The sequence below is a fragment of the Sarcophilus harrisii genome, chromosome 2 (genome assembly GCF_902635505.1).
Source record: "Sarcophilus harrisii chromosome 2, mSarHar1.11, whole genome shotgun sequence".
NCBI classification, from domain to species: domain Eukaryota; kingdom Metazoa; phylum Chordata; class Mammalia; order Dasyuromorphia; family Dasyuridae; genus Sarcophilus; species Sarcophilus harrisii.
The window spans coordinates 423736322-423750126 of NC_045427.1; the positions used below are offsets into that span (position 1 = coordinate 423736322).

Genomic DNA, 13805 nt, shown 5'->3' on the forward strand with positions numbered 1-13805 from the left:
CTTCTACTGTCCTTGCTGAAGAGCATGATCTTTAAACAGGATACTGCAGTTACCAAGCTTGTAAGAGTAAGATGCTTTACTCTTAAAGCTGAAGTACTCCACAAATGCCAGCAATTTCTATTAAATGTCACCACACTGAATTAATCTATAGACCACTTAGACCAGGAGAACTACATCTGAGAGTTATATAAAAATTTTGTAATGTGGCTGCTGAACCCATTTATGAAATTTAAACAACTATGGAAACTGAAAGGAATTTCAAAATGATGGTGGGTAAATGATGCAATTTTGAAAAAGAAGTAAGCAGGTTATTCAAATTCTAGTCTGGTGAGTCTAAGATTAATTTCTAGAAACAAGATTATTATTATTATTATTATTTTTTTTTATTTAATACAGGTTATATGCATGGATAACTTTACAGAATTGACAATTGCCAAACCTTTTGTTCCAATTTTTCACCTCTTACCCCCCCCCACCCCCTCCCCTAGATGGCAGGATGACCAGTAGATGTTAAATACATTAAAATATAAATTAGATACACAATAAGTATACATGACCAAAACGTTATTTTGCTGTACAAAAAGAATCAGACTCTGAAATATTGTACAATTAGCTTGTGAAGGAAATCAAAAATGCAGGTGGGCATAAATATAGGGATTGGGAATTCAATGTAATGGTTCTTAGTCATCTCCCAGAGTTCTTTCGCTGGGCATAGCTGGTTCAGTTCATTACTGCTCCATTGGAAATGATTTGGTTGATCTCGTTGCTGAGGATGGCCTGATCCATCAGAACTGGTCATCATATAGTATTGTTGTTGAAGTACATAATGATCTCCTGGTGCTGCTCATTTCACTCAGCATCAGTTCATGTAAGTCTCTCCAGGCCTTTCTGAAATCATCCTGTTGGTCATTTCTTATAGAACAGTAATATTCCATAATATTCATATACCACAATTTATTCAGCCATTCTCCAACTGATGGACATCCATTCAGAAACAAGATTATTAAAAGGAAGTGATGAGAAACATGAACTAAATTGCATTCATAAAAAAAAAAAAAAAAAAACCCTGCATTTTAGCCAGACCAATTTATTTTTTTTTTGATGGTGATGTAATATGATTTTGTGGTCCCTTGATTTTAGGGGGGGCTTCTGTTCTGGCAATAAGAAGATCTAGATTCACTGACTGGCAATAAGTCAGTGATTCTAGATCTTCTGGTTTTGCAATCTGCCTCAGGAAATTCCTACACCCAATCTGTCTGATTCTGAATAGACTACTCCTTGATTCATTGCTGACTGATAATTTAGTCAGTGATAATTTGGTCAATGAGAACTAAATTCTGGAGACCAATCCTTAGTCCTACCCATGGGCCATAGAAATATAAATGTGTTTCTTTGCTTCTGTTTCTCTGTAGAATTCCCTTAGAATTTAGTCTGCTTGTAATGGCATTACAATTACAATAAAATTTTGCCCCTTGGGGTAAGAGGTGAAAAATTGGAACAAGAGGTTTGGCAATTGTTAATGCTGTAAAGTTATCCATGCATATAACCTGTAAATAAAAGGCTATTAAATAAAAAATAAAATAAAATAAAATTTGCCCCTTGACTTGGAATGGGTTCAAGCCTGCAAATTTTTTTGAGATACCTCATGACACTAGTCTGTGACTCCAAACTTTTGGTGTCCCTTCCCAAGTTCAACAATAGTATTACTACATAAACCAACCAATGGCTGTTCATAGATATAGAGTACTTGGATTTTAGGAAAATATTTGACAAAGTCTCTCAAAATATTCTTGTGTTCAGATGTGGACAAGATGACAGAACAGTAAGGTGAGAACAATTAGTCCAAGGATCACCAGTGGACTCAAGAGTTTTGACAAACAAAACACTACATAAAACACTACAAAAAAAAAAAAACACTACATAAATTAAAAAGAGAAAGAAAATTTAAAAAAAAAAAAGATCTGAGAGCTAGAAGGAACCCTGTAGTAGAACTAATCTGGGGCTCTGAAGAATAAAAACTCCTTTTATGGCCCCAAAACCTAATCTATTATGTATATAATTAAGTGTTCCTTCAAAAGAGATCCATGTAAGAATTTTTACTTTAAATAAAAGTTTTATAGTTGCAGTTTTCAAATTACTATATAGCTGGATCTAAATAATCAATTACAATTTGGGGGGCTTCTAAACTATAAATGCACTTCTTAAAAACTGGTAAAATTTACAGAAAAGAAAATATAGTCCCTCATTTGAGAAATTAGGCAATTCAAACTAACTAGCTAACTCACCGAAGAACTCACTTCTGTTGACTCAAGAGGTCCTGCAATTTGTTCTTTGATAAAACATATATCTTCTTCTGGAACAAGTCCATATTTCTTCATTACATTTTCAATTCCATTGGCATTAACCAGGTACTCAAACATCTTGACTGAACCCATTTCATGCTGGAAAAAATAAGAAAAGAAACCAAATCAGTACATCTGATCTGTAAAAATTAAGATGATCTAGTACTATTTATTTATCCATTCTAATTATAACTAATTGATTTTGTCCCATAACTGCCTAACTCATGGTCCTTTATCTCTGAACTTAGTTTAGAAATTCTGTTAGCCTTTAAGTTTGGAAATTCAGTTTTCTAGCTAATTATTTTTCTACTCTTGCCTCAAGGAATTCTGCTACCTGTAGGGATTGTGGGTGGACACCAAGAAATATGGTCAAATATTTTTACACCACCAAGCTATCCTTCAAGGATGTCTTGTTGCTAGTCTGGTCCACTATCTTTAACCTTGCAATTGGATTGGAAAAAACGAGTATCTATCTCTTAGTCCTAATTCCAAGCAATCATATTGTTCCCCATACCTCAGCAATGTAACTGATCATACTGTCCTTCACTCCATGATGTTAATAACCCTATAAGCAAATTTTTCCCTCATCTACCCTGTTCTATTCTTTGTTCTAGTATTTTAAAAAAATTTATTTGCAAGGCAATCAGGATTAAGTGCCCAGGATCACACAGTAAATTTGAGCATCTGAGGCCCAATTTGAACTCAGGTCCTGACTCCAATGCCGATGCTCTATCCTCCCTGTTCTAATATTATTAAAAAAAATAAATAAATAAATAAAAAAAAGGGTGAGTTTCCATCATGGGGTCTTTGGCTTAACAAAGACAGCCATTGACCCATTCCACTGTCAGATGTTGTTCAGTTCTTTAGTTATCTGACTTTTTGTGACCCCATTTGGGGTTTTCTTGGCAGAGATAATGGAGAGATTTGCCATTTCCTTCTCCAGCTCACTTTGCAGATGAGGAAACTGAGGCAAGCAGGGGTCAATAACTCGCCTAGGGTCACAGAGACCAGATCTGAAGGCCGGCACTTTATCCACTGGCCACCCAGCTGCCTCCCTACTGACACGTAGCCCTCCTGTTAATAAAATGTTATCTTACTCGGAGAATACACCTTGACCTGCTTGTACTGAATTTCACTTGTGACAGACTGCTGATCATGACTGAAACGATCCTTGGTTTCGTTTCAGGGTTTACCAAGCCCTGTATTACTCAACATGTTACCTCCTTAAATGCAACTACCGGTTTATCCAACTTTTATGAGTCCACAAAATTCCCCATAAGCCACTCAGACTTGGTGACTGAGGGAGTGTCTTTCCCTCAGGCACCAACTCTTAAGCCACCAGGCCTTCCCAACAGAATTCATCCCTAGACCATGGCCATCTAGGCCATCCGTGAACAAGACCCAGAGCCTCAGCTCTGTCCTTTCCTGTGCTCAGGGGTAATCATCAAATCGACCCCTTTGCTCAAGCTGGGACACCGTTGGCCTTGCTACTGGGAAGGGTGGGATAACTGCCTGCCCATACCCAGGAGGAACTGGCTCTTTCCCTGGACTCCCAACCTGAGGACTCACAGGGGGTTGCTGCACTACATCTAGGACTCCCTTCCCAAGGCTGATCTAAATTCTGTGATTCAGAATCTAAGGCTACCTAGAAGAAAACCTCCTTTCCCTACTATCCCAGCTACTCCTGCCCTTCAAAGTTTTTTACTTCCTAGTCTGTCTCCTAGAATTTCTGTTCTACCATCAACAAAGCAAGCTTCAAATTATACCTCCTCCTTCCAAACTTGTTTCATCTCCCTGCAACCATAGGTCTCCTTGAAAACAAAACAAAATAAAACAAAACAAGACATCCTTGGTCAGTCCCCCCAGTACCAAAGTGCTTTCTCTTATGTTTACTACCTTGTAATTTTGGACAAATCACAACCTCCCTGGCCTTCAATTTGCTCATCTAGAAAATGACAGGGTAAGAGATTGATGACCTCTTGAGTTTGCTTTCAGCTCTAAAACCATGATGATATGGGCTAAGAGAAGGAATAAATATACTCACTGCTTCTCACTCTGACTTAAAACATCCACCCATTCTTTCCCCCAACAATCAATAATCTCTCTCCTTTTTGAGTAATACCACCATCTACACCATCCTAACCAGACCCTGGTGGCAACTATCTACCAGAAAGAAGCCAAGGGGTTTTCTTCCTTTTCTCAAGGAGTTCAGTACTTGGCTCACAATTTTCTTTGAAAGATGTTGCCATTCTTATATTTTCAAAGTTTAATACACATACTCATGCCCCCACAAATACCCAGACTAGACAATGTAGGTAACCATCTCCTTAATTAATAAGCATCAAACACCTATTCATCTTACAGGGATTGTGCAAAGTACCAGGGACAGAAATCCAATAGGGAATTAATCTAAAGGGAATCAAAATGTTTATTTTATCAAAATGTTACAAAATTCATGGACCCCAAACAAAGAATCTTTAATCTAGTGCCTCTACTGTCTAATCTTTCTTGCTCTAACCAGTGTATCATCCTGTTCTGGCTTTATTTTTCTCCTTTTTCAATTTTGATGATACAGTTAATCCTTAATTTCACACTGTCCTCTATGCCAGAGTTCCAAATCCTTTTCCTTTGTCCTACAATTACTCATTCAGCCAGGGCCCAATCCCCAGCTCTGAATTACTCTTAGCTCTTATTTTGTTACTGAAAGCTGCTAGATGAAGTCATACAAATATAGAATGAGTTTGCTACAAATTTATTTTGTCCAATTTTACTTCACACTTCATGACTCTAAAGCAATCTTTATAATCTTGCTTAATTGACCCCCACAGCATCTGTGTTAAACTTTTTCTCTCACTTTACTCTTTTTTGGAGAAAACTTTTTTCACCTTGAAAATCATCTCTCATTAGCTTCCTTTTAGCTCTAGTCTAAGAAGAAAAAAATGGGTCTTTCCTTTTCTCAATACCAAATTCTTTTACTTGTGTCCTTAATTCCCTCCCCTCCCAAATCCTCCAGGAGTTTGCCTCTTCTATCTCATACTTATAAGATACCTGCCTTAACCACATAAACACACATCCCTTTAATCTTTCTTTACCACTAACTCCTTCTCAGTTGCCTACAAACCTGTTCAAACATACACAAACACTTTAAACAATCAAACACTAAATCTCTTGATTAATCTCCCCCTCCAGCTATTTACTCAACTTTTTCTTTCATCACCTAATTCCTACCAAAAAAAAAATTATATATTCTGATCTCTAACTTTTCAGCACTGAAACGGCTCTCTTCAAAGTTACCAATGAGTTTTTAATTGCACAATTACCACTGCATTCACGAATCATCCTTATTAATAATCCTTCTTCAACTCTTGCTCTCATGGAGGAAGCTTAGGATTCTCAAAGCCCATACAAATTAAATCTAACCCTTGGGACTGGAAGTCTAGCAAATTTAAAATGCTTTGGGCACAGGTCTAAGCAATGGTCTTTGGATGATCACCAGCCTAGCTAAGTATGGAAAGATTTTTTTTAAATCACATATTACCATCTACTAATGCATGAAGTGAACATTTGCAGAGATAGGAAACAGACATATTTTAAATCCCAGGTCTTATATTGTGGGTTGCAAACCCATCTGGTAACTGAATGTGGAGATTGCAAAATTATGATTTATTGTCAATAGATGCTTGATGTGTATAGCTATTTTATATCCAATATACACGGGGTCACATAAAAATTGCTGGGGCAAAAAGGGACTGAGAGTGAAAAAGATTTAAGAAGCCTTGTCTTAAATCAAAGTCATCACAGTTCTTTTGAAATAATAAACACCACTACCCAGCGACTGAGTTAGGGCAAGGAATTTAACTGCATAGTTAACTATCCAATTTAGCTGGACAAAGGAATTTAACAAGGAAGTAAATCTTAGTTTACTAAATTATAAAGTAGAGGTTGATAATACTTACTCTACCTTTCAAGAATTGCAGCAATTTCAGAGGGATTTCTCATAGTTTGTTTTTCAATTCAACTAAAAAGATATTTCCTAAGCAACTATACTGTGCAAGGTATGGTGCTAGACTATTGTGATAAAAAAATTTGAATATGATCCAGTATCTACCTTGAGGGAGTTTAAATTCTAACTGTGATTTAATTTTGGCAGGTAGAAATATTTCTCTCCCTTAATTTTTTCCCTAACTTTTGACTCTAAGTAATGGGTATTTTCATTATCTAGTGCACCTAAGATTTTTTGCCAGCACACTTTTTTTTATTAAGAACATTATACCTATGACTAAGATGTGGATTGTTTAGTAAAACAATGAAAACATAAGTGATTTCTATAAAAGAGGTTGAAAAGAGAATATTCTGTTGCTAGTGGAGCTGATGTGGGATTCTTGTCCAAGGAAATAAAAAACTGTCAGATATTCATTTTGCAATTGGTTAGAAGAATTTAGAGAGTTTACACTTAATATTGATAACTCTCAAATATAAGAAGGAAATCAATTTGTTACAGTTAAGTCATTGTGACTGTTCAATCATTTCAGTTGCATCCAACGCTTCACAACTCCCATCAGGGGTTTTCTTGGAATAAATACTGGAGTGGTTAAAAAAAAAAAAGAAAAAAAAAGAAATAATAAACACCAAAATCCATCAACTTCTCCAAGTTTACTAATACAATAGCAACAGTTACAATTAACATAGCACTTTAAAGGTTTGCAAAGTACTTTATAAATATTATCTGATTTTATTTTCTCAATAAACTGGGAAGTAAGTACTACTATTTTCATAGATGCGAAATATGAGGTAGTTATGTGACTTGTCCAAAATCACACAGCTACTAAGTCTCTGATACTGGATCAGAACTCAGGTCTTTACCTAGCTATAAATGGACCAATCTGGGCATGGCATTTGGGTTATTCAGGTTCATCATCTGTAGAAAGGAGAGAATATTTCAACTATGTCCCTGTCTACCTCACAAAGCTGTCCTGAGGAAAGCAGCTTGTAAACTTGAATAAAGATGCTAGAGAAATGTGCACTGTAATACAAGTTAGTGATGTCACATCTGTCTTACTAGATTTTAATTCTATAATCAAAGAATCCTAGAGTTAGAATAAAAGGCCTCAGAGGACACCTAACCTAGGCCAAAGTCAAAACATCCTCTGTTCCATGACCGACAAATCTACCATAAGCAGAACATTTCCTGTGGGTAAGAGAACAACTCCAACTGTTAAGTCATTTTCCCTTATATCAAAGTGAAATCTGCTTTCCTATTTCTCCCCTTTGCTTTTAGTTGATCTGCCTTTTGGAGTAAAGCATAAAAATTTAATCTCTTTTTTCTATGACATTTAGTTTTACATTTTTCCCTAGAAATGATTTACATGTAGATTTTCTTTTTATCCAGCATGTCAAATTTTAAAACGAACTGCTTCAAAGTTCTATGTTCCAAAACATCTAGAAAGCATCCAATTATAAAAAGTCAATACACTTTGACTCAGAGGTACCTATTGCTAAGCTGCCCTTCAAGGAAGTCATTAACAAAAAGAAAGGCCTCAAATACAATATTAATAGCAATACTTTTAAAGATAGCAAAAAAATGGAAACAAAATAGATACTTATCAAATTAGAAACAGCTAAACAAGCTATATGGAACATAACTGTCATGGAATATTTCTGGGTTATAAGAAATGAAAAATATGATGACTGCAAAGAAGTATAGGAAGACACAGGAATTAACGAAAAGTGAAGGAAACAGAACCAGGAAAACAACATACAAAATACAAAACAATAACAAAACTGAATGGTGCAAGATGATTATTTAATTTTGCTCTTCTCCCCCCTGGCAAGATACGAAAAAATACCATTTCTCCTTTTCAGAGGTAGGAGAATCAGTACGGGATACTACCTATGTCAGACTTCTTTGTGGTGGTTATTAGTTTTTCTCAACTATTTCCCCCTTTTTTTGTTATGAGACTGTTCTCTGGGAAGAAGAGGGGGTAAAAACATTGGGAAAAATAGATAATGTAAAAACATGGCAAGCCATTTAAAAGATTATGGTAACTTTCTGTATGAAGCACAAGTTTGATCTCCAAATTAATGAACTTCTGGCCCAGATACCCATTGCATAAGGTCGCTAGACCATCTTCACTTCACTCCTGGACCCACTGCTCACTCTTTGGACTTTTTACCTCCTTTACACCTGTACTCTGTGGAAAGATGCTGCCCAGGAGGCTTGCCCTCTCCACGTTTTCCAGGTCTTCTTCATACTGTCTTCTCTCATTAGAACGAAAGGTCTTTGAGGGTAGGGACTGGCTTTTTTGCTTCTATTTGTATCCCCAGAACTTTGTGCCATGCCTGGAATATAGTAATGTACCTAATAAATGCTTTATCTATTTAGCTATATGAAAACCTGATTATATCACATACCTTCCAATCATATCCTGGGCGAGCACGGGGAATAAACCTTCCATCAAACATGTGTGAAAATGGTCCATGACCTTTAAAAAGAGAATTAAGAAACAATGGTTCACATTATTGAAAAGCACAAATTCATTTCTTCTTCATTCAAACTTAATTCATTTCTATTCTTCAGAAGATCCACAGCCTCAACAATATACTACAACTTTACCAATTGATGGGTATCTCCTCAATTTTCAATTCTTTGCCACCCCAAAAAGAGTTACTATAAATATTTTTGTACATACAGATTATTTTCCTTTTCTTTGATTTCTTAGGAATATAGAATGAGCCAATAGAATAATCCAGTGATGCTGGATTAGAGTATGTACTTTTAAAGTTTTAAATCCCTTTGGACATAATTACAAATTATTCTCCAGAATGGCTGCACCAGTTCACAACTCCACCAGTGTACCTATTTTCCCACATCCTTTCTAGCATTTATCATTTTCTTTTCTGTTTACTAACCAATCTGATTGGTATGAGGTGGTAACTCTGAGTTGTTTTAATTTACACTTCTCCAATTATTTAGTGATTTCGAGGCATTTTTTTTTTTCATATGACTCCTGATCACTTTGATTTCTTCTAAAAACTGCCTGTTCATATCCTTTGGCTATTTATCATAACGATTTGTGCTCTTATAAATTTGACTTAGTTCTCTGTATATTTGAGAAATAAGGAAGGGCCAAGTTTCTAATGGTAAACTCTTCCAAATTTACCTAAGTTGGTCAATGGTCTATGAACTGCAAGAGACACTTTTTTCCTATCATCTAAGCTAAATAGATAAATAGATACAGGAAAGAGAATAAGCTAGTTCCTTTCCCAGAGAACTAGATTTCCTCTTAAGTTAGATATCTATAATCCCTTCTAGGTCTAGTGATTATCTAGTTTCACAAATAGCTACAAAAATATTTTAGATTGCCAACAGAGCTATTTTACAGTCCCAGGGGCTGTTTTTTAGCTTTATACCCACATGGATAGTGGAATTGAGAAATCCTGCTCTCTCCCCAATCTGAGAATCTTCTGTTAAAAAAAATCTCGGGTATTCTAAACATGAGAAAGATGGATTCAAGAAGGCAAAGGATTAAACTATCTACTGAGATATAAGTGATTAGAAAACTTTCATAATCAGTCTTTAATATAACATACTGTAACAGAAATGCTCAACTGAGGCAATAGGACTTGGCAATACATATAACGTATTCTGGAATTACAGAGAAAAACAGTGACATTTTGTGTGTTGATAGTCACTGGGGTATTATAAAGAGAACTTAGGATTTCTGTTATACATTACACTTCTCAGTTGGTTGGTTTTTTAAAATAAAAAGAACAATATATCCCCCAATACTTATATAAATCATGTTTTTACACATTAAAGTCCTTTGGCTCCTTGAACATGTTTACCTAGATCATGACAAAGCCCAGCAATCTGAACACACAGCATATCCCGCTCAGTTATTTGTAGTTCAGGCTGCTTTTCATGCAGTGCATGGACCAGACATCCTGCTAGATACCCGACACTGTGAAGCAAGAAGAAAATAAAATTTCATTTTAGAAGATATACTCTATTTCTTCAATCAAGAATGTACCATTTCTAATTAATTCCATGTGTTTTTTGACCTCTCCTACATACCACTGTGGCCGTCAAAGACCTTAAGTAATCAGGAGGATGTTCCTTATTTCAAATTACTTTTCTTTTCAAGTCCCAAAGATCAGTTATCCAACCTGTAATATTTGTTTATATTTCTGTAGAGCAGAGGTTCTTATTCTCAGCTCCTTGAACTTTTTAAACTTGCTTTAAAAAACAAAAAATAATAATAGTTCACTACAACTGTTTTTTTGAGGTATTATAAATTTTATAAATTTTTTATAAATTTAAAAAATATTCTTTTGAGGAACCTACAGGCTTCACCACACTGACAAAGGAATCTATAAAACGCAAAAAAAAAAAAAAAAAGTTAAAATAATTCTGTTTCAAAGTAATCTTAAAATTCTAGTCACCTTTGATTATCTAAGTAGAATAGAGCATATTATAAGGTTAATCCCATCAAGAGCACTTTTATGTGTAATTTTTTTGTACTCACAATTCAATATAGGTTATATGTAATTTTCTAGCAATTCACAAGGCACCATGTAACAAATTTATATTGGAAAGAACTGTCTCTAAAGATAAACTGGAAACTACACTTCCTGCCATTCAGGAACATTTCCTCCATATTTCGGGAAAAAAAAAAAGACAAATTCTAATACTGTTGTTACAACTCTAATTTTGTCTTTTCAAATTCATATTTTTCCCAAAATATTGAGTAGTTTGGTTTCAAAGGCAGAAACTAACCTATGTTAGAATAAGCAGGAAAGAAAACTGAAGGACTTAATATTTATAGACTATAACATCCATAAGAAAGCTTTAAAAAAAAAAAAAAAAAAGGAACCCTGAAATACCCTGGAGATAAATTTCTAATTATTTCAACAGCCCAACTACCACACTCAGGAATATATAAGTAGGAAATAAATCACACCGTAACAACATTTAACTGTGCTAGAAAGAACCTGGTTAAATACAAAAGTTAAACAACTAAAATGGATAATCACGGTTAAACACAAGTTCTTTGTAATGGAACAACTCATTTGTAATACTTCTGTTTAGGTGCATTTTTCTCCTTACCCTAGACAATGCTCAAATCGGTTGTGTGAGCCACCTGGAAAAACATAGTAAGCACCTCCCAGCTGTTTAATATATCGAAGTCGTTGAAATTGAGGTGTGTCAATGATTCGGATAAGAAGAGGGTGAAGTTCTATATGGCCATGAACAGGATCATTAAATATCTGGAAAATGATGATTTTTACAGTTGTACATGAAAACAGTTTATGCGTTAAAAGTAACAACCCATTTAAAAAATCTCTATGTAACTGTTTCTAATCAAATCTGAAGACCATAGTTATTTAAGTATTTAAGATATTATATATGCCAACAACTCCCTCCAAGTAATATAATTACATAGTTTGGGGCTACAAATCCATTCATTATAAATCAAATTAAACAAAAAGTTCATTTGCTTCATCCTTTGGCTATATTAGTCAAGTAGTCTAATTGCATAATTTTGAACTTTTCTTTTGGATCACCTACCCCTTTCAGTAAAGTCAACACATTAAATAGTTACAAAAACCAATGTTGATCATCACCACATTATATTCAGAGAAAACATGACATTCCAGCTGAACTGATTTAAAAATACAATATAAAAGCTGCTATTGGTCTTAATGGTAACTGAAGCAGAAGGGCAGAAGAGTTGGAAATGCTGTTAAGTCATCTACAAATATAGATGTGGTTGTGATAAATAGCAGCAACAAAAGGCGTTTCTGTTTCTAGGAGATGAACATTGTCTCCTGCTGTTAGAATGTAAAGTACCTGAAGGGGGTCCATCTTGCTTACTTTTACTGGCACCCCCAGCACTGGGGATGGTGCCGACAGTCTCAGCACTCCTGCCTGTGACTTCTATGTAACCGGTACCAGAAGGGGTACTGAGGGGGCTGAGTAACTGCCTCAGTCACACAGAAAGCCAGGTCACAGGATCATGTTTCTGAGATAAGAGGAGGAGACTGAAGGCACAATTCTAAGGATTGCAACAGAGTGAGTGAGCACAGCTACATGGTGACCTGAGGTAAGTGAGGAACACGAGTGGAGTGGCTGAAGGCACATTATTTCCATGTGCCTGCTGCACAAAATTCTAATCCCAGCTTCAGCACCAGGGCTGTCCCCTAGGATCTGCAAGGTTTATGGCCTGCATCAACCAAACTAATGACTGGTTATAAAACTGATTAACAGGAACAAGAGAATGGGATCCTCACATAAACTTCCCTAATTATTCCATAAAGGCTAAGGCAAAGTCCGCAGGAGCTCATTGATTATCACCATTTCTGCAAACACTTGCCAATGACAGCTGGTAGCTATGAGTATATAGGAGCAAAAATGTCATATATGAGAATCAACGTAGCCCAATCAGTATAGCAACCTCAGCCCAGGGCCCGGACCCAGGATTCGAATTCAGGACAAATTAAGGCTCTAGGCCCCTCTTCTCCAATGTTCCTTCATGCCCTACTGCTGCCATAACTGTGAAAAATCTCCAAAATGCCAGTCTCTCAGACACTACCAGAAAACAGCTGGATTATGAAGAAACCAGAGCAGTCTCAGAGGACAACCAAACAGCACAATTACGAAGTGCTACTGTCAACCCTGAGGGCCAATAACAAATTTATCAATAGGAAGGTGTGGATCAAGGGATCTGACTCTCGGTGCTGTATGGGGAAAACTAAGGAAGGTGGAGTGGAATTTGGAATGCTGGGGGCCCAGGAGAAGTAGCAGCCACTGTTATACGGAGTTCAACAGCTAAAATGGAGAAGTCAAAGGCAATAATTAAAAGCATCAGCTGTGGAGAAGCTGGCTAAAAAGCTCTCCTGAGGCTGTACCTGGTTACCGCTGGCCCAGCCTGACCAGCAGTGACCTCACCAGCGGAGCCCTGGTCAACCATCCATCAGTGTAGCTAGAATCAGCAACAAGCAGCACCAGAAGGCAGCTCTCTTTCCTATGTGCCTCCTTTTACACATTAGACAGCTGGGAGAGGGAGAACAAGAGGAAGCGTCTCCTTTAAGCCCCTGGTTCCTAGTATATGTGGAATACAGCTTTCCCATAGTGGGGTGGAGGTAGGCCATATCTCTCCTGGGGCTAGCTGTACAACCACCTCATTAAATACTACTGTGATTAAAAAAAAAAAAAAAAAAAAAAAAAAGCTCTAGCTGGATAAACATTTGATCAATTAAAAACAAACAAACAAACAAAATAGAATTTCACATCTGTAATGTTCTGGTTAGCTTTCTGGAGGTCTTGGACCAGCCTTCATTTCAGCAGAGTAATCACCATGAGAATAGCCAGGGATAAAGTCCAAATTCTTTATTGTCTCCTTCACAGTCTGTCTCCTTGCCTGGGGCCCGGGCCAGCTTTCTGGAGGCTCTTCAGACTGGCCT

General features: G+C 36.4%; 1 protein-coding gene across 1 annotated transcript in view; it reads right to left on the minus strand.

Moving 5' to 3' along the window:
* Nucleotides 1-13805, minus strand: part of SAMHD1 (SAM and HD domain containing deoxynucleoside triphosphate triphosphohydrolase 1) — a 59181-nt gene that overhangs the window by 25204 nt on the left and 20172 nt on the right. Inside the window, exons 4-7 of the mRNA XM_031953968.1 lie at nucleotides 11449-11609; nucleotides 10188-10303; nucleotides 8754-8824; nucleotides 2286-2441 (exon numbers count right to left, since the gene is read on the minus strand). Of these exons, the coding sequence (XP_031809828.1) occupies nucleotides 2286-2441; nucleotides 8754-8824; nucleotides 10188-10303; nucleotides 11449-11609 (504 nt within the window). The remainder of the gene's footprint in view (nucleotides 1-2285; nucleotides 2442-8753; nucleotides 8825-10187; nucleotides 10304-11448; nucleotides 11610-13805) is intronic.